The following is a 27,997-nucleotide window of genomic DNA, read 5'->3' on the forward strand; positions in this document are numbered from 1 at the left end:
TTTGACATTTACATACAATTTGACATTTATTTTTACAATTTCTTTATGTTTTATTCAATTGAGTTATGAAAACGAATTGCTGTAAGTCCAAAAGCTATACAAATGAAGCTAAGATTTAATCAACTATTTATGTGGAACGATTGATTCAATTTACATTAGCATATTTTTGTGTGTTTTTAAAATCCAGATCGAGAGGTTTCCAATTGCTACAAATATTTCAACTAAAGGCCAAAGCAAAGCTTCTCTTTGAGTAAGTCTTCTAAGTTTCAGTAAGTTAGAAACAATTAAAAATTACAAGTTTTTTCCTTTCTATTTTTTGTCAGTGTGTCAGGCATGCATGCGCCTGAAAAGTTGTTGCACCGCGAAACAGCTGTCAAACGCCACTTGGATAACATATTTGCATTGTTTCTTCCAACGTTGACGGTTTCGGACGTGCGAACGGTCCGAGTTCGCGGACCGTAGTTTTTCCTTCCCCCAGTTTTACGCTCGTCGTTCGCCTTTATTAGCAGTGTGCAGTGTGTAGAGTAGGTTTGTGTTTGCTATGTTGGGTTACTGTTATTTCGGTTAGCAGCGGCTCGGGAAAATCACCACCCATCGCTCGATTCCCCATCCGACAACGTTCGTATTTGCGGGCTGGCCGTGAAAGAAGTGGTGTGGTGTGTCGCGTGGTAGGTTCTGCCTGTTCTGCTTTTTTATCGCGTTGACGAGAAAAACCATTTCACAAAGTGGAAGGAATCTAGTAAGGGAGCGGGAGCCGTGTGTAGTGCATTCCGAAAGGGCATTTGCCACACAGTACGCGAGAATCGGTGCGGGGTTTATTGTGCAATACTTTGAAGGTGAGATCGCAGCTCGTGGCGCCCTATCGTTTGTGTGCATTATTTTGCAAACACTTACCTCGCCTTTGGGTTACTCGGGAAAACATCTTCATCAGCAACATCGTGCAAGTGCAGCGTGTCTTGTGGAGATGTTCTAATGCTTTTTGTCCTACCCCACAGAGTTAAAGGGAGTGAATTGAAGTAGTGAAAAAAGAAGGCAAGCATGTTGTAAGTGGCACAAAGTGGCACGGGGAATAGTCGTTCGGCCAGCATAATGCGATGGGCCCTCGAGCACTAACTACTTCCGTTCGGTATTAATTTGTGTAGCTTCGATTCTCGGTGTCGAGTGCCAACGCATTTCAATATTACTTCACCTCCTTTCAGTGTATCATTTTTTTTTCGCGTGCGTGGCGCTAAGGACATTTGTGCCGCCACCTCGTAGTAGTGCCAAGAAGAAGTGGAATTCCAAGGGTTTCTGCGATTCGTGTTGAATCGATTGTTATCTGTCAAGCGGGCGAGCAGGCCACGGGTGCCGTAAGCGGTAGTCCTGCAGTCAACCATACAAACGGCTGGCCGTGCGATCCGGTGGGGAGTCTGCCAAATTGTTTACACCTTCCCTGTTCTCATACCAACCGGCTTGAATCATCATGGCTCGGCTCACGGAGGAAATGGTGATTGCCCGATCGAAGCAGTCCGACCTGGCCGCCATCAAGAAGCTAAACTGCTGGTAAGTGGTGGAAGTCCAACGTCATCCCTACTTGAACGATACGTTTTGTTTACATTTCAATCTACCTATCAACTTCATCGGCTTCGTCGAAGTGGCTCTTGTTACGGCCGAGCGTCTCCGAACGCTCGTGCAAGAGTGGAGTCTAATTTTCTATCATCGTAGCAAAGGTTTTTACCCCAAAACCCACCATCAACGCACCCTGGAGCGAGTTAGAAGGAACGGTTCCATGCGCTCTAACGCGCCGAACATTTCGAGACACAGTTCCCGTTACAATCCGGCACGGGGAACGTCGTCAGGAAAATGGAAACGGAACCACAACACAAACACCGATAATCTCACGCGGGAAGTTCATTGGTCGCGGGCAGCGAGTGTGTGGCGCGGGGCGGGGCGATTGCCATTCGCAACAGATGTGCCTGCGCCCTCCCCCCGGGGAGGAGGAGAAGAGGTTTTCTTCGCTTCTCTAGATGGATAGACCAATCATTTCATCATTTTCTATCAATATGGGAGATTTTTGTACAAGGGAATGCGTTTCTTTAATGGTAAGATATGCTTTAGGTGCTCCAAAGGGAATGGTTTTCATTTAAAATCATTATACACGTGAATTTTATTATAGAAATGCAGCATGCCAGGAGCCGGTTTTCATTTCCGTTCAGTTGCTGATCGATATCTAAATCGATCGTAAAATCATAGACTAATTTATTGCAAACATGATTTCACTTCGTGGCTCTTTTTTTGTTCGGGCAATATTCATCACGGTGCTCTTTCTGCAGAGCCGCGGTGTCCAACTACCTCACGTTGGTATCGTAGGTTCGTTGAATCAAATATCAACTTACAACCAATGCAAACCAACCGGTTTGAGACAAGATTTCGCCGACGATACGCCTCCGAGAAAAAACCATTCGCGTTTAGAGCGTTCCGTTCGCGTCCCACGGACCAACGATTTTCCAGTGGCGTACCTTCCCCGTCCCGGGCTTGGTAAGCGCGCTCGAAGGAAGGCAGCGAATGTCCGATCCCATTCCGACTCCGTAGCCCGAGGCGATGGATGAATGACCGGTGGCGGTTTGAATTCTATGCTTGATTGCGGGGATGAAGTAATCCTACACCCTCGAGCGCTGGTTCGCTTCTCGTTCGAGTGTTGATCTTTGGCGAACTTTGTACTGGTTTCCATTCGAATGGTCGATCTACCTACAAGATCGTTCGTTTACGGTGTGTGAGTCATTCATTTCACCGGTTTTGATTGGAGCTACAAAAAATATGTATAACTCCATTTTGATTTGATTGTGTTTGAAATTATGATTTGAATAATCTCTACAATTTCCTCCTTTTTTGTATTAAAATGTTGTCTGTTTGGAAAATGGATATGCCTTCCCTCAATCAACCACTAGCATCAATTAACACAAGTGACTCGAATCGGTCATGTCGTAGTATTGTTCTACATGGAAGTGAAACCGTAAACACAACCCACTTCGTCCGCATCTTTATCAGCTCAGGTCTTCCACCGTGGGTGCTTTATCTTGCCAAAGCCCTTCAAACTACAAGCGCCCTCGTCGGCGTTGTCTTAAGCTGCCGTCGTTCAACGTTCCACTTCAGAAAAACGCTACCGCTTTTACATCGACGTCTTCGACTTTCGCGGATTTTGCAGCGTTCGCTTATCAACGCACAAGCATCGATAATTTAAATCACCCCTAATCACGGTTTCTTTCATTTTCTTCTTTCAGGGGCAGTGAATTGAGCGACGTTTCCATCATTCGGCGCATGCGTGGAGTGGAAGTGCTTGCCTTCAGGTAGGTTTTGGCGCCGCATCCATTTTTTTTTTGGTGGAGAATTTCTTCGTTATCATAACGATTTCGCTTAAGAAGGATGTTCATGCCGCAACCTTTCCGGAAACCGATTCGTGGCCTAGCGGAGGCATTTCGCTACGTGCGTGAAAATTGCCAACAAATTTGTCGTGCCTGGTGTGTAGGGTATTTAAACGGCAAGGTCCAAGGGCATCGGGGATGTTTCAGCAGGTTGGTGGGCAGGTTAACGCCAACACCGGCCGTCTCCGCACCCACAATGGGAGGGAAACTTTTGCGATAAGCGACGAGTGCCACCAAGCCTATCAAGTCACGCAACGCGATTGGAGGCGGACGGGCACCGGGTTCTGCACGGGGCACGGTGTGGAGGTCCGCGTGACGCTTTCGAGGCGCGATTGCTGACGATTTTTAATGGTCCAGTGGCATACCTAAATAAAAACAGTGCATACCTGTGCGAGGTAAGGCTTCGGTCGCTTTGGATCTAATGAGAATCGTACGGGCACTCGAGCATAGCTGACTCTCCTTTCGTGTGGCGTACCGTACGGAATCCCCCAACTTTTTCATTTGATGCATATTTTTAACGCCTCGAATGAGTCGACGAACCAACGCAATCCCGTCTGACGTCTCGAATTCAGCCCGAAACGGTAAACTAATGCGCGGGGTGAAGGAAACGGGGAACTTACGAAATAATTCTGCACGTTAGATGACGTGTTTGGGTTGTTCCTTGCGTTGGCGTTGGTGGGGTTGGTACAAGAACAATGAAACATTTCGTTAATAACGAACAAACACGGCGTGCTTCAGTTACTTATATGAATATTGAGCTAATGAGACTTAAGTGGTCTTATGGTGAATCCTGTGTGTTCCCTTGTTTCCGGAATGCGAAATTGGCACAAGAGTGGTAGTTTGAGCGCTTCTTGGCGAATGAAACTATACTTTTTTAATGATATTATTTATGCTTGTAGTTCACGCATGGGGCGTGTGAGAGTTAGCCTCTGTTTGATGCACACTTTTTATTGCTAATGGCACGGGATGAAGAGGTAAGAAATCACGTAGGTTTACACTTGCTGGAATTGGTATGAGAAGACAAAAATAATGGGGATGTGTCATGATCCTTGACACCATTCATATTTTTGCATTGCTTTCGCCTACGGTTAATTGTGTCTAAAGTTTGACGTGGTCGTCCAGATTGACTCGTTATTATGGAACGATACTTTGCAAACCATCCGAATCTCGTGCGTCCGCAAACTCGAACTCTGTAGGCATGTCCTTTTTTACCTTTCCGAATACTTGGACCCCCAAAACTGGTGGAGTTTACGTTGGCGTTCTTTTGACGGAGGCAAGTGCTGTAGTGGCCACCGAGCAAGACATTGGCTACCCAGTTTGGGCGTGCAGATATTCCCACGAACGAATCATTAGACCTTCTTACATCGAGGTGGGAATGAAGTATAAACATAACGTGGTACGCTTTTGCAAACCCGTCAAATCAAGTACGCCCATATAAGAGGTAACACCTTCAATAAAACGCGATCGATATTGGGAATGCTGGAGTGTATAAACTCGCATCGAATGATCTCACCACGGTGGTGGCGCGTGGATTAAAGTCTAGAGAAAAGAGTTTGCCTCTCGTTGTGTCACCATTTTCAGCATCAGCTCTTTTGTCATACATCATCATACTTCTCGTCATCCGCCGGGGGTGGGTCTTACCATCATGGGCCATGCCGACCAACTGCGGACATCAGGAAGTGTTGGAATGATGTCACCCTCATGCTCTCACACTTGTCCACGCCGTTTGCAACACGGCAGGGGCACGCTAATGGCGCAGGTCTCGCGACACGAGTCAAGGCTCGCAGGGCTCGCGGAAATTGCTTCCGGACAAAAGGGCAACTTTCTCCCAGCCCCACGGTTTGCTGGGCAATATTTGTGTTCTGGGCGGAAAGAGAGAGATTAAAAAAATAAAAAATAAAATATAAAATAAAATATACATAAAAAATCAACTGCATTTCATGCATCCAATAACTGTAGGTTCAATTTGGGAAAAAAGAACTACAAGCTTTTTCCGCATTCGTTTTATTCAAACAAATTGGGCTAACGACCACTGTTTTGTCTTTCCAAAATAAGCAATCCAAAGTCCAAATTGTACTTGGTTAGCTCAGAACTCGTCATTCCATCCAGAGTCTGGCGTAAGGTGGCTGATATCTGACTTTCATTTTATTAGACAATTATTTCCAAAGGTATTTCTTCATTTTACATTTACTTTAAAATGCCCCAAGGCTCGCCGTGTAATATAAAAAAATGTAAGTGGTAACAAATTTGAGAACATGACAATGTTTTTATTATTAATGAAAGATCTGTCATTCCAGTTAAGTTGGAATATTTTTTGCTGTCTAAATGGGACTTTTTTTAAACAATCTCCTCAACAACTAAATCATTGATCGAGTTCCTTTTAGAGGTGACCTATGTGAAATTGATAAAAAATTTTAAATTTCATTTACCAAAGATCATCACGACAAGCCTTACTGGAAACCACACTTGAATGACACACTCGATTGTCCTGGGAAGGATTGAAGTGGACCCCTTCCTGGGCGGATCGATATTGTGTTTCATTTTTCCCTTGTTTTTTTTTTCTTTATACGAATGAAAAACCATGAAAATCTTCCACTTCTCCCGAGTGTGTGCGGCCGGTTTGAGGAAAAGAACGTTTATCCGACAGGCCTGTAAAGCTGTTCTGCGTCGTTTGTTTGCCTGGCTAAACGATGGCCAAACGATGGCACGCCCTTTCGGTGCCATCGGACGTCATCGGTTTGGGCAGCACTCCCGTACATATTAAAGGAGGCCTGCGGACTCGCCATATTTAAAAGGTCCCTTCTGGGAATTGTAATTATGACTACACAGTGTTTGCCGGTAAAGGAAGAACAAATCTTGTCTCGCACCTATAGCATTATTGGTTCAATTTCACAATATTTGCTTTTTTGGGGTCTCCTTAAAGCAATGTTGCCTTGAAAAGGTACAGTTAACAAAAAAAAAAAGAGGAAAACACGTGTAAATTGAAAATTAGCATTACATTGCCCCACAAATCATCGACACGGCCAGAAATGAAACCAAGGCCACACGAGTCGAACGGATTCGGCGTCGTATTTTCGTCCGGTATAAATGTGTGGCTCCCTGGACTCCAACCGGGGCTTTTGGGCGCCAAATGTCGACCGCACGAACCTGCAATTAGGGTTAGTGTTTGCCCATCGGAGGGAACAGCTGTGCGCGTCGCCATGTAATGGAAAACCGTGTCAAACGGACCGACGTTTCCTTCTCCGCTGGGCGATCAATGCTGGGAAGGGCCAGCACGTCGTTACAAACATATTTGCAGCAGAACTGTGTTTCTAGTATCATTTTCTTTCGATCGCGAAATTCCTAGCCGAAGGGAAACAAAGAAACAACACCTCATTTCCTTTTCATCACAAATCATACGTTGTCCCGCGGCGCTCAAAGGAAAGTATGTTGCGGTAGGAAAAACAGACCTAGTCATGCAAGGTGTAATCGCTTCATTTTTTGCACCCTTGTTCCTGATGTGTATGTGTGTGTGTCTATTCTGTGTCTAAGAAAGCTCGAACATTACAAGCTTCAAATACAATGTTTCTCGATAAACCAAGGGATGCAAAATGCATCCTCCCAGCACCTTCGTTGTTGTACAAACAGCGTTTACTCATTGCAACACATCGTCAGTTAAATGCTTTTCCTTTGTGTGAAAAGCTCGCTGTGTTTTCCGTCCGCTTGAAAAGTGTTCATGCTTGGATTAGACTCAACATGGATTTTTTTCTATTTATTAAACGGGCGATTCTCTTCTCGTGCGCATCGAAACGAGAAAAGAACTTTTCATCCATCTCTGCATACTCCGTTCCACCCCCAGGGTTGTAATCTAACCGGAGGACAGTCCCGCGCATGGTGTTGAATTCCTTTTGGCTCTCCTTGTATCATCAACAACGGCATCAGCACTTTGAAGCGTTACGCTACGCTCCGCGGTGCAGATTACGATAAAAAATTCAGAAAAACAGCCCGTCTTGGCTCCTCGCCGGTGGTGAAGCTTTTGATAATGATAATTAGGACTCGGGCGATCTAAAGGAAAGGGGGAGGGAGATGTGACTTTCACGCTAGTGAAAGAAGCATTCGTATTCGTGGTGCGGTTCCTCGGTTAGTTCCTATGCTGAGGAATCGCTCAAGCGCATTCCACTATCGGTGCTGTGAATCTCGAAATTTAAAAGGAGATAAAAAAACCCGCCCTTAAGGAAAACCGGGGAGGCCCTCTGATAAACTTGGGGCCCCGAGGAAAGTGCTGTTAATGAAGACGAAGCTATCTTTGGGGAGGGCGGGACAGAGAGAAACCCGGCAAGATGTGGCCGGTTTTTGGTTGTTAATTAATGGAGTTAAACATAATTGATGGGTTGAGATGGTGGGTGGGTGGGTGTCTCGGGTGGGATTGCAGGTGATAAGAGTGGCTATTTGAACAGCTGGCATAATTAGCGCTGTGCTGTTGATTTTGATCGATTTGATACGCACTCATTCGATGAGCGTTTATTTGGCTTGCTAAAAACCAGCTGCATGAGGTGTGTTTTCTAAATTAAACAACGATAATTTATACATCATGAGTGAAATAAACAATTCCTTATGACCAAACAGTTAAACAAAAACATTGTAAGATAATGAATCGATAATTGATACGTACATAAAACTACTTAACATCTCAATGGACTATTTTGATTTTATTCCAAGCGCTCGAAAAAAGGTAGTAATTGATAGATTTTTAAGAAATTCCAAAGCAGTTAGTAATACATTTTGCTGAATTTAATTGCTTCTCGGTTTAAAAGCACTTGAAAAGAGTTAAGGTATTTCTTTCTTTATTTTTACGTTTTTAAAACGAAAAACGATTCGATTTAATAAAAGATCCTCATGAAGGGTGCTGTTGGAAAGTGTCCCATTTAGAGTTGTGTAGCTCAGTTTCAGATTCATGAATCTGAATGGTTCTTTGCTGTTTAGAGATTCATGAATCTTTTAATGAAAGATTCATGAATCTCAAAGATTCATCAGCTGATGAAAAATGATGAGCAAAAAAGGTGCGTAGAAGGACCTCCTATTTTTTGGTCGCATCATCCAGACCTATGAAACAATCATGGAGATTCGTGATATATCTATGAAAGATTCATGAAGATTCATTAGGGTTTCGAAAGATATTCATAAACGTCTGAAGATTCGAATCCCGAAAGATTTATGAATCCATCTGAATTAATCTTAGGTAAAAGATTCATAGGAATGAATCGCGCCGAAAGATTCATAACGCACGACACTAGTCCCATTGCTATAAAGTTGCATATACAAGTTGCCAAAAACCGAGATCAAGTTGAATTTTAATTTTATAAAGTCTTAATCTACGCAAGGTTATTTTGTCAGGGGCTAGACTTTGCTAGAACTTTGCTAGGGCACTAAACATCCACTATGAGTAAAACGTAAGTCTAATATTGTTAGCTTTCGTTGACACTAACATACAACGGCGTACTGCTTTTGCTCTTGTCGATCTCCGACGAACCAACCTAATTTCCCTCTACAAAGACGTGAATGCATAAATGAATAGACAACGAACATTAACCGGAGAATTAAGATTACGATCATCGCAACTGCTCCACGTTCGGTCGTTTCCTTGCTCGCTCAGGAGGGGCAGAGAAATGGCGAAGACTTTCACGACCACCTCAACCAGTTGTGACTCGTTTTGGGGACAGCATAAATACAGGAACTCGCTAGCTTCTGGTGAAGTCAGATACGATTGCGTGGCGTTTGCTGGAGGTTGCTTGCTGTGCTCACACTTTCTGAAGATAGTGAAAGTGTCGATTGCGTCTTGCGGTGGGACTATCGTCGGGGAACTGGTCGAAATAAAAAGCACCCCGAGTAACGGCTCGCTCGTGGTTTGAAGCATTTTTCTTCGTTTTATTGAACCGGTTCGTTTCCGTGGTCGGTAATAGTTGTCGCTTTTTTTTTGTTTTGTAAAATCAACATCGTTCAACCGGGACAAGTTGTCCACCCGTCCGGCTGTGTCATGGCAGCCGAGGGAACACCTCGACGCTGAAACTAGGAACTACCATAGCCGTCACCGCGGCGCAACTAATGCCTAGTCACCTTTCCATAGCTACAGCCCATGTCAATCCACCAACAGCGTGCCTAACAAACTCAATCGCTCCGACGAACTTCAAACCCTCCGTCGTCCCCCGGGTCGGGTGGACACCCACGCAAAAAACGCAAATATCACCAAAGGTTGTTGCTGTGACAATCGTCTGTGGGGGGAAAAGGGAGTAGGGAAGGGGGTAGGTTGGTTTGGTTAGAGAATTCCGGTTGCGACCGACCCGCAAGATCTCGCACTCGCTCAAACACGCACCTCCGCGACTCCTTGTGGCAACCTTGATTTTGAAACTGATGCTTCCACAACCTTTCCTTTTTTGGCTTGGCTCGCCGGGAGTCGCCGGAGTTGGAGTGTGTGTTGGCTGGGAACAGGTTTTTGGCCCCAAGTTAAGGTTGGCTCGCAAAAGGCGGCGAGGTGTTGGATCCTTCCTTCTTGGACGAAGGCGTCGGTTGGGTTTCATCTCGCTCGCTGTCCGAGCAATTTATTTTAACAGGTAATATCGCTCGGTATCTACGGAAGGGTACGTCACGACCCATAGAAGAAATGGTCATTATCATGAGGTTTTGGCCATCTTGATGGTTCTAGTTCCCTCACGTCCGGGCTGTGTATTATGTTGCATATCGCAAATTTTGTTGTCTAGGATAGATTTGATGAGGGTCTCTTACAAAAAAACTTTTTTTCTCTACATGTTTATGTTTCTTTGAGTAGTTTCCTAAACAAAGGATAAATTGTTTTGAAAACTCTCATAGATCACTAAATTCCAGGGCCGACATCAACCACCAGTCGTTTATCCGAAATACGTGTGGAAATCTCGTGGGAATCATTTAATGAGATTTAGCAGCAATGGCCCATGCATTAAGGTGACTTTATTTTAGCTCCTCTTTCGTGCGTCTCACGATTCCCTTCCCCTTGGGCAGAAGCACGAAGCATAAAACAATTCAATTACGAAACGAACCACACGAGCATAGAAATGAAGTGGAAGCCCCGGTGTGGGTCTCGGGTGTCGATTGCAAAAGATCCATTAAACATGCTTCAAACTTTGTCCTATGCTGTGCGTTGAATTTTTCCCTTCTATTCCATCCACATAGTTTTTTGGTCTTTTTTGGTTTTGGGCGCGGGCAAAGTTGGAGTTTTTCTTGTTGTTTCCTTTGCGCGCCATAGATCGGTCGTAATTCAATTTGTTTCACCCAAAACATTTGACACCACGTTCGGCGGGTGGTCGGTCGACACGCTCGTGTTGTAACATCGTTGCTTAGATGCGTGCGGAGTTGTTAAAATAGTTCAGTTGAGCCGTATGTTAAAGTATCTATATAAAAAAACCCCTTCACGAAAGAATGGGACCGCAACATAACGAACCCGCGGGCAACGGTTAACGACCAATTTGTGGTTCATTATGGAAACGGAATTAGAAAGACTCATCACCGACGAGCTCAACGGCACCGGTCCGGGTGTCGTAGGAAAAGTTTGTGAATGAAACATACCAGATGGGTTGGTTTCGTTTGTTGCCCTCCCTCTTGTGACCACATGTGCCCCAAGCTTCCCGCCAATCAATCAAACATTACACTTCCGTCGATCATAAACATTCAGCGCGCAATTGAATGCTTTTTTGTGTGCGTTCATCTTCGACATCGCGTGTCGGGGATGATCGCGATCGCGATCGTGCGGCTTGGTGTTGTTTTGTTTTCCCCCATAGCCTCTTGAGTCAGTGAGTTTCGTCGTTTCGCGCGTCTCTTTGGCATGCAAAGGCGGTGTTAATCGCGACTGTTTATTACGCCGCAACACTTGACCGTTAGTGTCCAACCCCCTCGCGGACTCGACCAAAGGCAGCACCAGTGCTCTTAGGTCATCCCTCGTACCTACTCTACGCTGCACTACTTTATATGGCAGAGGCGACCTTGAGTGTGCGAGGAGATACATATGAAATGAATTTGGCGCACGTAGGAGTATGTTTATTTCCTGCACGACGCGAGCAGGATGCATTTTGAAAGGGGTAATTTGATCTTACACTAAAGGGATGTTTGAATATGGTAGAGAGGTTTGCTTTTTTCCTTTTAAGGCTACCGAAGGTCAGTTTTGGGTGTCGGTTATTGGTTTGAGTGTGTTCAAATGTGAATAATTGCTCTACGATATATTTAACTTATTAATGATTGATCGAATCTCCTTGAGAAGGATATAAAATAAATAAATAAAGAATAACTGATTGGAAATAATTGTTTAACAGTATTAAATTAATACTGTTAATATTATTAATAGATGTTATGTGCGGACTATTGTCGCTCGTAGTTAATATGTGTATTTTTCATTAATGTTAATATAAAAAAAAAACATAATTTTACAAAACGGGTTTTCGGTATCTGGCATGTACTTTAAAAATTTTTTTTAGAATATTCTCGATTGTAAGAACCTGTTTTAGACCACAAATTACACACACAGCTCCACTTTCCACCAAGCCTAGGGCTTGAAAGGGTTAACACAAGATAATAAATTTTTTAACCACGGGTTTTCAGAAAAATTAAGCTCAAAAAACTTGTAACTCCAAATGGTCCCTCCATTACGAGTCACTTTGCAAATGGCTATAATAGTTTCCAATCCTTTCTGGAACACATTTGATTCGTTTCAGCTGGGCAAAAGGAAGTAAAAGTGCTGAATATGATAAATCACCCACACGTTGCATGCAAATCGAAGCAAATGATGGTAACACTTCCGAACTCCGATATCCCCGCATGCATGGGTCTTCGTCATTCGCGTGAAATGTTCGGTAGCGTCAATTTATTAAATGATGAGTTTTCCCGGCAAACATTCAGCCCCGGCGAGTCGCTTGTCATCCGGTTCAATCCTTAGTCATCAATCAGTGTCTATCGCCTTTGGTCGGTCATCATGGGACCAGCTATATTCCATCGAACGCGACTGTTTGCCGTGGCTTATATTCGACATTTCGTTTATGACCCTGCATGTGTGTCGATCTCGACGGATTCCTAGGCAAAGCGTGAAACAACCAGCGTTTTATCCAGTCCCGGGTCCCCGGTGGAGACCGCGGTCGAGTCCTCACGCACACTCGCGACCACGGCCAGGAAAATATTGATTCAACTAATGAATTATGAATATCAAATTAAGGTTACTTACATCGATTTCGAGTGAAGGGACCTACGGAATGGTAGTTGCTTCAGTAGATGGAAGCAAAGGCAGGGAAATATGAAGGGAAAACATTCTCTTGAATGAAACAGAAAGGCTACAATAAAACACCCTCGTTAAACACACGCATACACAAACACATCGCGGGTCGGCGGTACACAAAGTTATCTGATAATGGTGCTTTCGAGTTCCGCGCGAGTTCCGTTTTTCCTGGCGAGGTTCCTTGTTATGTGTATGTTCGTTTTTGATGTGAATGGGGATGCGTTTTTTTGCTTCCTGTCAAATGGATTACATTTAGTTTAGCAATGAGAAAGAATTCTGGACTGGCTCACGAAGCGCTAGAACGTGCGCCAAGTGGAGAAAATTGTGTACCATGTCACTGACCTCCGCCCATTGGATGGTATTTCCGTAAATAGTAGCGTTTCCCTAAGCACTTACGACAGCAACGCGAATGTCTTTCCTTTTGCCAACTTTTAAAGTCCTACGACCACTTTCGAAGTAGGACCCCCGGTTTTTTTTTTTACTATTTGTCTAACCTTGAGCTGAAACTAGTTTCTTTTGGCCCCAAAGTGCGGCGCGATGGCACGCGAAAAGCACCGAGCCCGCCGCGAGTCCTGTGATTTAGTGGGTGTTTACGTTCCCAATAGTGCAAACATACAATTACCGCGAGTGTGCCGGAGAAGGTCATACCCGTTCGTGTCCGCAGTTGGAAACTTGGGCAGTTGTAAACATTAAAAGACTGGCAAAGGTTGACCGGAATTGGAAGCTCCAAATTTGTGGCGAACGCCAGAGTGGTATGCTGTATTTTGTGGTGCCTCGAAAGTGTGTGGTAACTCGTCTCCGGCCAACGACGGGTCGTGGCCGGCTGGCTGCGATGTGGGCTAATCGTATGCAGCGTTGTTAAACAGCTGATATGTTAATTCAATAACCCTTTCCGGCAGGTTGCCTGAGAGGATCGAGAAGCCCATTCAGAGGAAGGGGAGGGGGGACTTATGGGGCTTTTTGTGGCGGTCCATCCGGTGTGGCAAGTTAAGCCGCGGTCCGGATGAGAAAGTTGCCTCATTTGCGCTTCAAGGGCTCGATCTTCTAGCAAGAGTTGTTGAACCGATGTGAACATTAATTTTTATACAATCATTCGGGACAAGATTATCTTTCGATTTAGTCGTTCTAGTTTCTTTTTCTTCATCATCTATTGGTCTCTGCTCTAATATTGAATACAAGCATATTCCACTCAGGCTTACAATAGATCCATAACTCAGGAAAATAATAAAAAAGGTGTTAAAATTTGACAAATAAATCTCTTCAAAGATAATAGTGTTGAGATTTGACAAAAAAAAAAATCTTAAACTTGTATTGTTGATCCTCGATGCAAAAAAGTACATTAAACTTATATTCTTCTGTTTTAGAGTATTAAAAATGTACTTTTTGTAAGTTTTTGTAGTAACACTAGAATTACCGCGATTTTGACGATTGAAGCTTTACCGCCATATTAAAGGGTGTCCCCGAAAGTATAAGCACGATTTCTAAATTACGTTTCTGGAAAACGGATGACGCCAAACAGTTGATTCTTCGGGTGTTTGATTGTTTACATTCAAACCTACTAGATAATGCATCGAAACTAATTTTTTCAACCGTTTCTGTTAAAACGCGAGTCATTTCCGTCAAATAGCGCAAAAGCGTTCTGCACAAATGGTGCTCGACTCCTAACATTTCGCTAAGGCAATTAGCGAAATCGGTAGGTGTGAGTATCGGAGCCGTACGAACCGCCATCCAAAAGTTTCGGGAGGAAGATACGCCGAAAAGTGGTCAAAAACCTGGTCCTATCGACCAACAGTTGAACCGGGAAAGAGCAAAAGCATTCAAGCAAAAATAGGAAAGTTCCATTCGCGATGTGTCTCAACAAATGGGTACCTCAAAAAGTAACGTCCAATGAGACAAGGCAAGATTGAATTTAAAATGGTACAAAAACCAAAAGAAATCGAAAGGGAGGGCAAATCAGGCTGCATGCATTAAACATCGGGCCCGGAAGCTGTACGACAAGCTGCTGTGTGGTCAACCCTCATGCATCAGTTCGACGAAGAGTCGCCCAAGACCAAACCGATTGAGATGTTTTGGGCGCTAACGAAGGCACACTTGATAAAACATGTTAAAGCTGCGGAAAACATCAACAGTTTTCAAAAAAACTGTTAAACCCTTCAAAATTGTCGAAAACCGTTCACGACAAGTCTGTGCCGAGCCATATCAGAGGCGACAGATCTAATGTAGCATACGATTAAATTTTTTAAATTTTTGTTTTTCACAAATAGTCCAGAACAGAACCCAAACACAGTTTATGAAACAAAACTTCAGTTTCTGGCACAGGTTTTATTTTTTACCTAGTTTTTAAATCGTGCTCATACTTTCGGGGACACCCTTTATTATCAATATTGAAAAGAAATTATTTTTGAATTATTTGTTGATACATAAAAACTACCATTTCATTGGATGGCAATGCATTTCATGCATTAAATACATTTGATAGAATTGTTCAACCTTAAGAAGCAAATATGTAAATATTTATTTCATAAACATTTGTGGTCTGGCATTAGTAACTATGAAAAATATTTTGTATATTGAAAACACATAAAATTATTATTTTAATTCTTGGTATAAGAGAGTCTTAGTTCAAGAAGGTGAATAATAATAATCTCATCGCATTTTATTTTGCAATTAAATATTTCAAATTTCGTGTGGTCAATCATCAGTCGGAAAAGCTATCGATGCTGAGAAATTTATTCATACACATTTCACTGAAATTAAGACGATTTATGTTGATTGAGTTTTTCTTGTGTTTCTAATCTTATTGGCACACACAGGCAACTCTTATTACCACCTTGAAGATATAAAAAACGAAAGCGATTAAATAAAAATGAGCCGTGTTTGTGGCTTCTGTATGTCACGATGCACTCAGCCAGCGAGCATAACGAGAGCAACAGTGCCAACAGCCAACATAAAACAAACCTTCCCCCGCCCCCCACTCCGTCTTCCAGCCACGGAAGTTTCCCATTGTCTGCAACGTATGTTATACATAATTTATTCGAGCGCTCGAAACAAAGACCGTAGCAGCAAAACCGTGCTGAGAGCCACTCGACCCCGACCACACATTGTGGGCAGATCAGATACGGCACGGGTTCTCGGTCACGGTGCATCGGCACCGACGGGCAGCACTAGAACGCGGAAACAGTCCGTTTGGCACCGATGCATCCGGAAAATGGTTCCGCCTGGAAATCAACCGGAGTCTGATGGAGTCTGTGTCGATACGTGCGAGTGGCAGAAAATGGCCCCGCAGTGGAAATGCAATGTACCGCGGGAAATGTAAGTGCAGTTGCAATTGCTGTTCGCTCCATCGATGCACCGTAGGTTCTTCTTCCCTCCACGGGATCATAAAGTGGTCTCTTTAATAAACGTTTCTATGACATAGTGCACTTTCCCGGCAGGGCCATCGTTTATACGACACTCAGTGCCTCCAGCCGGCGTTTTCAAACCCGGCAACCCCTCTGCAGTTTCGCGATCCTGGCGATAAATTTGTAATAGGCCAGATAATGACGCTTGCCGCTATTATGTGTGTACGTTGACCATAAATAAACTCCCGGGACCAGTTTGGAAAGCGAAGAGGAAAGAGGGAAAAATCATCAACCATGGCGGGGTAGGCAAATGTTCCGACGAGGGAAATGGTGAAAGCACCACATATATCCACTTTAGGAACGCTGCCAACCGTTGCTGTCATCATCGCCGGTGTCTACATTCGGTTGCCCTTTTTTGTTCCTTTCGGGTCCTTTGGGCGCTTCGATTGTGGATAATTTTCAATAAACTACCACTTATCTTGAGGGGAACGCGTTCCCGCGCGAGTCGTTGTACGGGAAAGTAATCAGTTCTGTCGAACTAATCAAAAGGAAGTTACCGTTGCCTTGGACGAGCTGGGACTTTCTTTAACGTTTCATGTTTTTTTTGTTGTGATGTTTTGCTTTGCCGCGTTTCCGAGCGATTGCAATTTTCCTTAAAAGGAGCGCTGCGAATTGATTGCAAACGTTGTCCAATATTGTTGGGTTGATTGAGCAACGACATACCGTGCGATTCTCTTCCTACATCCGGTGGTGGGGATTACAGGAGGATGTAGTTATTTTATTACCAGCACATGGTGAGATTTATAAGCAAGAGCCACATTAGTCCTGTTCATAAAGGTTATGTCTTCGGATTCGGTTGAGGGTGGGCATTGCGTTACGACACACACACGTCGATCGTTTTTAGGACCGCTTGTGGAAAACAATTTCTTTCCGCCTCACGTCGTATCAATGCGGTGCGTTAAGAAATGGACATTAGTTGCTGAATGGGTGGTTTTTCGCCCACCTCGGTGGGTGGAAAAGATGTGCGTTTCGCCCGATTTCATATGCTTTGTGATGCGGGGTAGGTTATGTTACACCGTGATTCGACTTTCGAGCCGTACGTATGAAGACGTAAACGTTAAGATTACGACACCGAAACTTGGACTTAATTGTTAGCGATGGTTGAAATGTATCGATAGTTGAAAATGTTCAGAAAACCGAAATGTTCACCCCTTTACGCCCAATTACGAAAAAAGTTAGTTTTCGTTGTTGGTAGTTATTTAAATTTTATCAAATTCATTCATCAAATACTTTTGGTTTCGCTCGGAATGTTTATATCCCCTTGATTTTTTTTCTCCCAAAAGAATGCCATCACTTTGGGGTCGTTCAATAAATCTTTGCACTTCCACCTGGCGTCGTTCGTACGGGAAAATTAATTAGATTAAACCGGCGCTTGCATAATGAGACTTGAAATTGATACAAGCTTAGCGGAAAAGTAAGAGCATTAGGTATCCATTTCCCCAATCCGCTAGCCATGTCGTAAGAAAATAAAAAAAGGGACCAGTTTGTCGGAAAACGGGTCGGAAGACTGGGAGAGTTGGCCCGACGAACAGTGAAATGAATTCGACATTGCTAATACTTCCTTCCGTCGCCGAGACAGTGTGGAACGGTTCGCTCCGGTGCGCAGAAATCCAGTTATTAATTATTTCAATCCTTTTATGCTTCGAGGGAGGGAGAGAGAGAGAATGACCAGAAAAGGTCTCGCAACGCTTGTTCACAATTAACGCGACACGCGGGACCGCAAGGTACGACACTTCCGGGTTTTAGTAAATCGGCGTGTCGCCGGACGACGCCTTAGTAGAAAACCAATTATGCTCTGGTTGGGGACCGGCCTGGTCTCGAAAGCCTGGTCAATTGGTGTTGGTTCTGTTGCACACAACTCCACGGCTCGTGCCTCAAAAAAGAGTTGACTTGGAGCATATTGTGCAACAGTATTATGGTCCATTGACCCCAAGGGAGTCTATAGGTTTTGACGTAGTTTCGCCGTGAACCTTAAGAACAGTTTTCCATTGCGTGCTTGCTTGAAACAGTTAATTGTGCAGTGAATTTGTATGCAACGAACCATAAGAGGCGCATCTTTTCAGGTTCAGCAACTGATTTCCACCGTTTTCGCGCAGGGTTAGGAAACTATAGTTCAAACCCAGATAATGTAGATTATATCTGATCGATCGCCGTAATCGCTTTATTGGCATCGTAGGTTATATCACCTACTCTATATCGGGCACCATTCATTACCTCCCCGGCCGATAGTACCGTTGTTGGATCAATTCGACCATTTTAGAGTCGAAAACTCGGCCGTTGGTTCCCCGGATCTCCGGAAGCGATCGCTCAAACTGAACCGGTTTAGTTTGTTGCTGATCTTTCGGTTGATGCTTCCGATAATAAATCTTTGTTGGCCGCTGCTGATCGTCGTGGTTTTGGGGCTTCATTCGCCATAAACTTTCCTGCTGTAGTTTATTGTGGAAAAATTGCACCGCTCAACTTAACATTGCGTCTATTCCGCGATCCTACTTTTCGGGACTAAACAAAAGTTACTTCGTTGATAATGTATTGGAAAAAAAGAGTGTAGTAATTGATAAAGTTTTTTGTATTCGATTTGATTTCATGCTTTAATGAGGATACACTTTGCAAACATTCAATAGGGTTCCTCATACGTTAGGGGCAGAAATTGATCTGTCTTGGTAAAATGTAAAGCGTCTCGGACATTTTCCACTCGTCTGTATTGGAGCTGCATTTTACTTTCACCTCGTTTAGCGCCCAATGACGATCAATCATTCACAGGAAACTACTCTATCTTCTACGTGATCATCGAACGGCGCTGCTATCTTCTCCCTCCCAGATGTCTGGAACTCGACTTTTAACGCCACAATTTAGGGCTCGCTCCACAACTAAGCGTTCGCATGGTTAGCAAACATTAAAGCCCTTCGTCGGCGTCGCGCGGCCCGGGAAGTGCCGGGAAGTCCGGGCAAAGGCTATCAAGTCTTTCGGGACTTTCCATTCCCTTGATGGTTGCGGATTGCTTGCATCGTTCGCGCCAAGAAGTTGAAAGAAGCGGTTAATTGATTCCCAAACGTCGTGTATAATGCTCCACGTGGATTTTGGTCTCGCTCGAATACCGTAGGGAGAAGGGTCGATTTAATTTTCGTGCATCGAGAAGAAAGGAAACGGTGGGCAATAATGGTGCGTCTTTTGTTGTATCGCATTTCCCGCAGGAAAGTGAAGAAATGTAATTGACTAATAGTGTGAAAGGAAAACACAAAGGTTTTCAGTAGCAATCAATGAGAAAAAGTAAGTGTTAATACTCGACACATTTCAAACGAACGTACAGAACTCATTAGTATCATATCTCCAATGAGTTCTTCCAAGTTTTCCTCATTTTCTTAGCATCAATCAGCTGTCTTTTGTATATTCCGGCCAACTGTTTGATGGTGATGATGATGATGGGAAAACAATTTTCTTAATTGCTCTCATTGTTTGTACTCTTTAGGACATGTTTTATTGTGGAAATAGAGAATACTGCAAAAATAGTAGTTTATCCGTGACTCGTTGTTTGGATCTTTTTGTTTTCTTTCTGCCCCATGATTCAACCAACCTGTGGGACGTTTCCCACTGGACATTTTTCCTACCTTTTCTTAAGTCACATTTGACATTAATGTGTTATTATTTGAAACAAGTTTGGACAGGTTTAGATCCTCAAGCAAAATTCTCAGGCAGACCACCCATTAATTGCTTTTTCGTAATGGATTTATTCAACGCTAATCATAGAATCCATCCGTGGACAAATTTCCCAACCAACTCTACATGCCGAGGGTCAATTTGTTCGAATTCCCCGAATTATTTGCAGTAAAAATGAAAAATAACCTGTGAGAAAAACGATTCTAGTCAACATTTAACGACTCGTGCGGAAGTCGCCAGTGCGATCCATCCATTGAACTTGGGTGATTTTTCCGACCGGCGCTTGCTGTCTGAAGATCGTGGAAAACCCACTCTCCGTCTACGGGTCGTTTGTATTTCTTTTTTATTTACCTATTTTGTTCCATTCCGATGCGTTTGCCTGTCCGCCTGCAAGCGCCTTGTTGTGGCTCGATCATGAATAATGCAGAACTTACGCCGATTGAACCGCGACGATCTTGCCGGGGCCGGACAAAGAAACGCACACGCCAGTGGTGGGTTTTCGGTGCGGCCTCTATAAAGAAAATGCACAACTTGGTTTGTGCGAGCAACCTCGCTTCTTGTGCTGCTCTCGGTAATTTCCGGTGATTCGGGTTCTTGGGCAAAGAAAAATGCATGTTTCCTGTAAACGTTGGATGTTTCGAACTATTTCGACTAAAGCCTTACTTATTTGTTTGTGTCTATTTTTTTCCTCCTTTCCGCAGTGTGAATCGAATCAGTACGCTGGCGGATTTTGAAAACTGCATAAATCTACAGGAGCTGTACCTCAGGAAGAATAATCTAACCGACATCGACGAGCTGGTGTATTTGCAGGTGAGTTTTCCCCCTTATCATGGATCTTTAGACAAATCGAGTTTATTTACCTAAATGTTTGCTTACAGAACCTTCCCAAACTGAAACAACTTTGGCTGGAGGAAAACCCACTGGTGGAAAGTGCCGGTCCAAACTACCGCCAGATAGTGTTGCGCGCGTTGCCAAATCTAAAGAAGCTGGACAATGTGGAAGTGACGCCGGAGGAGGTTGCCGAGGCGATGCGGGCGCCGGTCGCTCAACCTCGGCACGAACCGGTTTACGATGATCCTTCGCCACCACCGCCCCCGCAGCAGCATCGTCAGCAGAGTCCTGTTATAGAGGTTTGTAAAGAAACCGCATCCTGTGTCCCATCGACGCCATTAACAGTAAAACAGATCCGGGCAGGAATGTGGAGCCACAGTTCTAATATGATTAACAGCGTCGTAAAAATCCTCGCAGACCCACTCGCCATGCAATTTTTTTTTAATTTGTGTTCCGTTTCCAATCTCACGTGTCTTGTTCATGTTTCTTCCATGTCCACTAACCATCACCGATCTTGCCTCATCATGTCGCCTGCGCCCGTCTCCCACTGTGTTTGTGTCCGTATCTAACCTCAAACCCTGGGAACGACTCTTTTGCCACTAACCTACGGGTCTGCTAATAACCTTCCACTTCTACCATCACCATCACCATCACCATGGCTGGCCGGCTGCGGGCTCCGGGACTCCGTGCAGCAGATGAGCCCGGAAAATACGGAATCCGAGTGCATCAGTGATCCGGCGGACCGTGCCTCGATTCCGTCTTCACCGTTGCAGGTAATAAAGTGCATCTCCGAATGAAGATTATTCTTCCGTTTTTCCCCCCATCGAAAAGTAGGATCCACGTCCCCCCCTGGGAATCGGGGAGCTGTGAATGGATGGGTTTCCATTTTCCGTGTATTTTTTTTATTTCTGAATGGCTTTGAGTTACCGAAGGAAATGTTCCTCTTCACGAATGCATCCTGTGTGCAGTTTGAATATCCGCTAGCAACACTCCAAACATGGTTCACTCATTCCATGCATGTTCAGTAGGGCCCGAAAGTACGCCAGACGTTGGCAAAAAGCTCCGGTACGGTAGCTCACGGAATGGCTGCGGTTTCCATTCGAAGGGCTGTAAATTTTGCCAGTTTATGTTGAGCCAGTGCTTTTTTATGTCTCACTCCTTTTTTCATGTGCACTTCTGCCGTTCGTTACAACTTCATTCACTTCATTCGGGCATCTTTAGTAAGTGTTGGGGAACGTTGGGTAGTTAGAGGACTTGTATCCTGCTTGTTGCATGCATCCTTCCTTTTTTCGTTTCGTTTGTTCCTCCCTGTCACTGGCGCACCACTATTCTATCGATCTTTCCTACACATTGCCGTTACACTGTTGTAGTCACAAATGCTTCACTTCTTCGTCCCTTTTTCTCGTCGTTTAACGTCGACACTACTCACAACACCAGTTTTCTTCCGGTTCTTCCGTTCCATTGTCCGTATTCCACTTTTTATTATATTTTACAGCGAACTCCCCCGAATCGGGACTGCTATTCACCACCGACACACCAACCACAGCATTCGCATGCTTCTTCGCACTACAACACAAACAACCACCGCGGTTCTTACCAGCAGTACGATGTAAGGAAAAACACTGGTAGTTTATATATTAGTTATCCTGCCTATCTGTGCGCTTTATCTGTCCAACCACTTTTCCAATCAGCTTGAATACGACATTACGTTACTTAAGGGATAAGTCTTTCACTTGATCAGTCGTTGGTTTTCGCCACCGAAAGAAGCAAAACGAGAGAGTCATTTGTTTTTTTTACGTTTATTCAACTCACTTACGTTTATGTATGAATAATCCAATAATCCAACTTTCTCTCTGTACGATCGCGCATTTTTGCACCACTATCATGGACACCACCATCACCACCACTACCTTCAACCACAAAAAAAAAACAATAACCATCCTTGGATGAAATTTATCCGTGCACCAACAACATCCACCAATCACCAACAAAAAATAACAGAGATCGCCAGGCTCGGACCAGGACAGCCCGGTGTCGGGTTACCGAGAGCGGGTCCCGATTGCACCGAGCATGTCAACGCACTCGATGAAGGTGAGCATTAAAATGCACTTAAAGAAAGGAATAAAAACAAAACCCATCAGAAATGCATCGATTGATTGCGCGTCTCCCTGCGTTAATCGTTACAACTTTCGATCGGTCAACCAAGCGTGGACAATGCTTCCGGTGTGTGGCTTTCAATAGGGGCCCTTCTTTCCTGTTTTACACTTACGCCCTATCTTTTTCACCCTCATTAATGCCGGATCCGACTATCGCCGCTTTATCGAAAGAAGAAATGGTTCGGTTGGGTTTTCCTCTTTCGACGGGAAATTAATCGGTCCAGTACATGTGTGTACACGTACACATTACTATGGTGTAATTATTTTGCTCGAGCTGAGGAAGCTTTCCGAGTCTGCGCCGCAAGGAAACCCTATTGCGATGTGGAATCGACCATGGTGAAGGGTGGAAGCGTTAAATAAATATTACCCTGTTAACGTTTTGTTTGCGATCGGTGATACGCACCGCCAATGCAACAGGTGCATCTATCGAAGAGTTAAACCCGGTGATCATGAGAAGAAGGAAAGTCTGGCACCGAAGTTGAACGTATGTATAAACACAGTGCCTGGGTTTTCCTCTCCGTACCAACTGACCGTAAAATAGAAGAGCGCCCATTATGCGCTTGTTAACGCACAGAAAGTGATTAATGGGAAGAATTAGACCGCGTTGTAAATAAACCGTAACAAAACGTGGACAGCAAAAGCAGGCAGCAACAACAGCGTTGCTCTTTGGGTGGTCAGCTGGAGATGTTTTATTTATTATTACCGCATCGTAATTGCATCAAAGGTTTTTCAGCTGCGCACCGAACCGATAAAAGTAGTTTTGTGACGTTATGTCTTATGTTTTGTTTTAATTTTAGAAAAATATGATTTATGTAATTAAAATGGTTGTTGATTGCCAAAGCCTTCATTCACGTTATTCTAGTTTTGATCAACACCTAATATTTCATGGAAAAATGCACTTAAAGATGCACTCAACGATGCACTAACCGGTTTTATGTATTTATGATTAGTTGAGTCAATGTGTTGAAATTAGTTTCCAATAACAATCCTCCAATGGAAGAAATTTCGGATTATCAGTCGTAAGCTGCAGATTGAACATTGTCTGTCTAAACCGCATCCGAATCAGATAGAATACTAAATTAAACTCCGGATGCTCAGGTGAATCCGGAATGCTTCGGTGAATCTGAAATGCTCCGGTGAATCCGTAATGTTCCGGTGAATCCGGAATGTTCCGGTTGAATCCATTTGAATCCGGATGGATCCGCTTGAATCCAGATGGATTCGGTTGAATCCAGATGGATACGATTGAATCCAGATGAATCCGGTTAAAACCCCGGATAGATCCGGTTGAATCCGCATGGCTTCAGTTGAATTCGGGTGGATCCAGTTGAATACATAAGGCTTCGGTTGAATCTGCTTGAATCCGGATGGATCTGGTTGAATTCGTATGGTCCGGTTGAATCCGGAAGGGCTCCGGTTGAACCCGGGTGAATTCGGTTGAATCCGGATGGATCCGGTTGAATCCGGGTGGATGCAGTTGAATCCATATGGCTCCAGTTGAATCTGGTTGAATACGGATGGATCTGGTTGAATCCGTATGGTTCCGGTTGAATCCGGATGGACCCGGTTAAATGCGAATGGGTCCGGTTGAATCCGGATGGATCCGGTTGACTCCGGATGGCTTCACTTGAATCAATCATATGGATCCGGTTGAATCCGGATGGTTGCAGTTGAATTTGGATGGCTCCGGTTGAATCCTATCGATTATGGTGCCAATGAATGCTTCCGAGTAACACTGTTAAATACAGCACACGAGCAATAACCATAATCGATAGGAGCAACCCAGAAACAAATCTTCTTAGCAAACTAACATATACAAGACACATGTTCAACGAGATTCGTTTCGCCTTCCCGCCCAGGAATACTATCAATCGGACTATCAGCGTCAGAATCCGCCCGCCCACTATCGCCACAGCCAGATGGATCTGACCGAGTGGGACGAGTCGTCGCCGGCCGCACACAATAACAACAACGGTGGACAGCATTCGACCAACAGCCACCATTCCCAGCAACACCCGCAGCAGCAACAGTCGGCACAGCATGGCCAATCGAACTATCAGCAGAATCGGCGCAGCATTGCCGGCAGTACGGTGAACGAGCGGGAACTGTATCAGTACAGGAATGGCAACGGTAACGGCAAGGGTCCGGACTCGCGAGACGAATGGGAGGATGTCGATCGGCGACGGAATGAAAATAGGTATCGTTTCGTTTTCATACTTTTTACTCCGTGATGAGATGAAATGATATTGAGACTTTGAGACTAACTATTTCCCGCTTTTCTTTTAGGAGATCTGACTCTCGGTTCAACGATAGTGCTAGTGTTATCTCCAATGCACTTCTTAACCACTTTGCTGGCGTTCATCGAAGGCCTGTCAGTAGGGTTTGTGTTCTCCCGCACATTGGACACCACTGAGCAATTGTTTAATATTATGTTCCTTTTTTTCTAGAACTCAAATCTCCTGTCGGCCACCCTTTGCCTGGTGAAAGAGCTCGACTACCCGAGTCTGGAGGTTGTGGAGCACGCCGTACGGTGTCGCATCGACGAGTTGGCCGAGTAAAACGACCGCAGACGACATTTTCATCTGCCCGTAGCCGTGTAGAATTAATATTCCTCCCTTACTTCCTCAATCGGTACAATTTCCGTACACTCACCATTGTTTTATTCTAATCTTCCCCGTTTAGTTAATCATGTTTAGTTCTAATGTAAGAGCCCTTCTCTTTGTTCTGGTTCAGATTCGTTCGATCTGTTATCGTTTATGCGATCTTGGCATATTCAGTGAAATGTAAATAAAGTAGCTGAGTCCAAGAGCTTTTTTTAACAATGGAAGCCATCCCTAGCTAGGCATTTGTTTTAGGGAGAATCAACGACACTTCAGGACAACAAAACCAATTAAAATTGCTTTCAACCTCAATGGTCTGAAAATATTTGTTTCAAATTTTGTACCGATTGCCAACAACCTTTAGGCAGACTCATTCCATTCATGTGATTCAATCAATGAGAAATGTAGTAGGAAAACAAAATAGAACAAAGAACATTTTAATGAATCGAAGACATACAGAACAAATTCTATAATCCAGCAGCTCCGGTCATGTATGTTGTGCAGGTGTTTTACTATCCTGTTACTCTTCAACTCTCAGCTATTTCTCCCGTTTCTTGTGAGTGTTCTCAAGCAATAATACGATAAGATATTCCATTTCTCGAGCACAGCGAAACGGTGTAAGGAAAGGGTTTCTAAACATCAAAATTCCAGTAAAAATCCGCTTCCAAGTGACGCTAACAAAAAAGTCAGGAAAGATTCACCTACCCATAACTCTAAACCGTAAACCGTTCGAACTAAAGCGCTCGCGGTCACGGTTACAATAACTTTCACTAATGTTTGTGATGAAAACTACTGCACACAGCAGTATAACAAGTAAACGCAGGAACAGTTTTTGCGTACGTGTAATGCACGCGTACGCGTTTATGTGTTCTTTTGTACGAGTATACCCGAGTAGGAAAAAAAGACTTAATAACATAACTGATTGTAACTTATGGGTGAAGCAGGAGAAGTGAAAAAAATCAAACGAAAGCGTTTAACGAATTCGGCCGGCAATTTAGGGAGGGAGCAGCACGTCAAAAGGTGTGTGGGTGTGGGCGTGTAAGGGACAGCGGTAAGGTACCACTATTTGCCAACAATAAAAAGTAGATGATATTAAACAATAGAGAGCAAGCAACAAGAAAAAGATAGACAAATATGAAATTACTAAATTTGTAAAGTATTCCCATGGACGAAAATAGTTTGGAGATAGGAAGAGGGTAGTTGTAACCGATTGTGGAAAGACGGAATGGGGAAAAGATTCCTTGTTTCTCAGAAAGCTCACCCTGACCCGTCTTGTGTAGAAACACTACCCTACCGCAAGCCGCTTCTCGTTTGTTACTTAAGTTTGCTTTATCAGCTCTTTAAGCGTAAGCTAGAAGAAAACGGAAAAACGCTTTAGCTTGTTGCCTTCTTATGTTAATTGTTGGAGTGGAAAGATAGCAGGAGTGGTCGTAACGTTAGATAAACGGAATGAATGTATGAGTTTTATAGCTAGAAAAGGATGCGAGGTGATGAATGTTGCTTCAATGAGATGCATTTTAGGGGTAAGTTTAACGAATGCTGCAGTTAGGTTACGAGCGTATGTATATTTCAATACCCCCCTTTCCCAACCGCTGCTAAGGTTCAGTTCCGTTACGGCATGCGAACGGCAATGGCAAGTCCAGTTCTACGAGGCAGTACAAATTTGGTTAAAAAAAGCACAGGATCAACTCTCCATCCACGGTACACAAGCACGTCGATTCACGCAAAAGAAGGTTCCCGGTGTGAAAGAAGTATAAATAAGCGATTTTCGGATGATACGGTGACCAACAACGGCGTGTCTAACGTTGGCTGGGGTCGTCAGTCGTGGAATGAGTTTGGCAGAGCCGTCCTTATCGTCCATATCGGTGTAGCGAATGTTTGTGCAATTACTAACGGCGTCCGTAGCCACCTGCTGGACAGCTTTAGAGAGTGAAAAAGCGTTTCATTTACATCACTGATAAACGTAGCCTTTTTAGTACAGAATTTATTTTGCAAAGCAAAATTTTGTTACAACCGGATCGTCCCTTGCTTGCTGTGCACCGTTTGTGGACGGGAATTCGTACGTTACCCTCAGCAGGCGGTAATGGTTTACCAGGCGGCCGTGTATATTATTTTTAAGTGGCAGATAAGTAGATTATTACACCTAGGTATTGATTAAAAGTAAGAAAGGGAAGGAGGTGAAACGAAAACAGAGAACAGATTGACAAAAAGGGAACCATTTCTTAGAAAACTGAAAACAAAATTAATAAACGGAACAGCGGACGGTCGTGTAACATATACTATTAATAAAATACTAATAGAATAACAAAAAAGTGGCGTTGATTCAATGTGTACTAAAATTTGAAGAAAGAATCAATACTTGCCTTTTAAATTTCATCGCGTGAAAACATCGCGCAATGTCTATTGCATACCGCGCATGCCTCAGTTTGATTCACGGAAGGAAATTCAAACTAACAGTTAAATATAGAATAAATCAAGATATTCCGTTATGATACTGACACTTTGATAAGATGATTGCCTCCCATTCCATTCCAAATTCCTTTCAAATCCATGCTACGATAAGGATATGTAATTTTTGACACATACAGCGCATCGTATTAAGTTTGAAAATCAGTGGCGAAAACCATAGCAAAGTGAAGTATTGCTTCTCTTTTATATTTACATATTGTTGTCGTTAAAGACTTTA

At 43.8% G+C, this 27,997-nt stretch overlaps 1 protein-coding gene across 2 annotated transcripts; it reads left to right on the forward strand.

The window, feature by feature from the left end:
* The first annotated feature begins 421 nt into the window (after positions 1 to 421).
* LOC131262997 (uncharacterized) lies at positions 422 to 27,605 on the forward strand. Of its 2 annotated transcripts, XM_058265113.1 has the most exons (11): positions 422 to 524; positions 1,200 to 1,542; positions 3,261 to 3,326; positions 20,426 to 20,534; positions 20,603 to 20,854; positions 21,248 to 21,328; positions 22,051 to 22,164; positions 22,557 to 22,646; positions 24,571 to 24,908; positions 24,998 to 25,091; positions 25,159 to 27,605. In XM_058265113.1, the coding sequence occupies exons 2-11, from the start codon at positions 1,463 to 1,465 to the stop codon at positions 25,267 to 25,269; spliced, it is 1,335 nt and encodes a 444-aa protein (XP_058121096.1). In that variant the 5' UTR covers positions 422 to 524; positions 1,200 to 1,462; the 3' UTR covers positions 25,270 to 27,605. The 2 variants fall into 2 exon arrangements, with proteins under 2 accessions (XP_058121096.1, XP_058121097.1); XM_058265114.1 differs by lacking the exon at positions 21,248 to 21,328 and having other exon boundaries at positions 24,998 to 25,082.
* The last annotated feature ends 392 nt before the right edge of the window (positions 27,606 to 27,997 follow it).

Source organism: Anopheles coustani, chromosome 2 (genome assembly GCF_943734705.1).
Source record: "Anopheles coustani chromosome 2, idAnoCousDA_361_x.2, whole genome shotgun sequence".
Taxonomy (NCBI): domain Eukaryota; kingdom Metazoa; phylum Arthropoda; class Insecta; order Diptera; family Culicidae; genus Anopheles; species Anopheles coustani.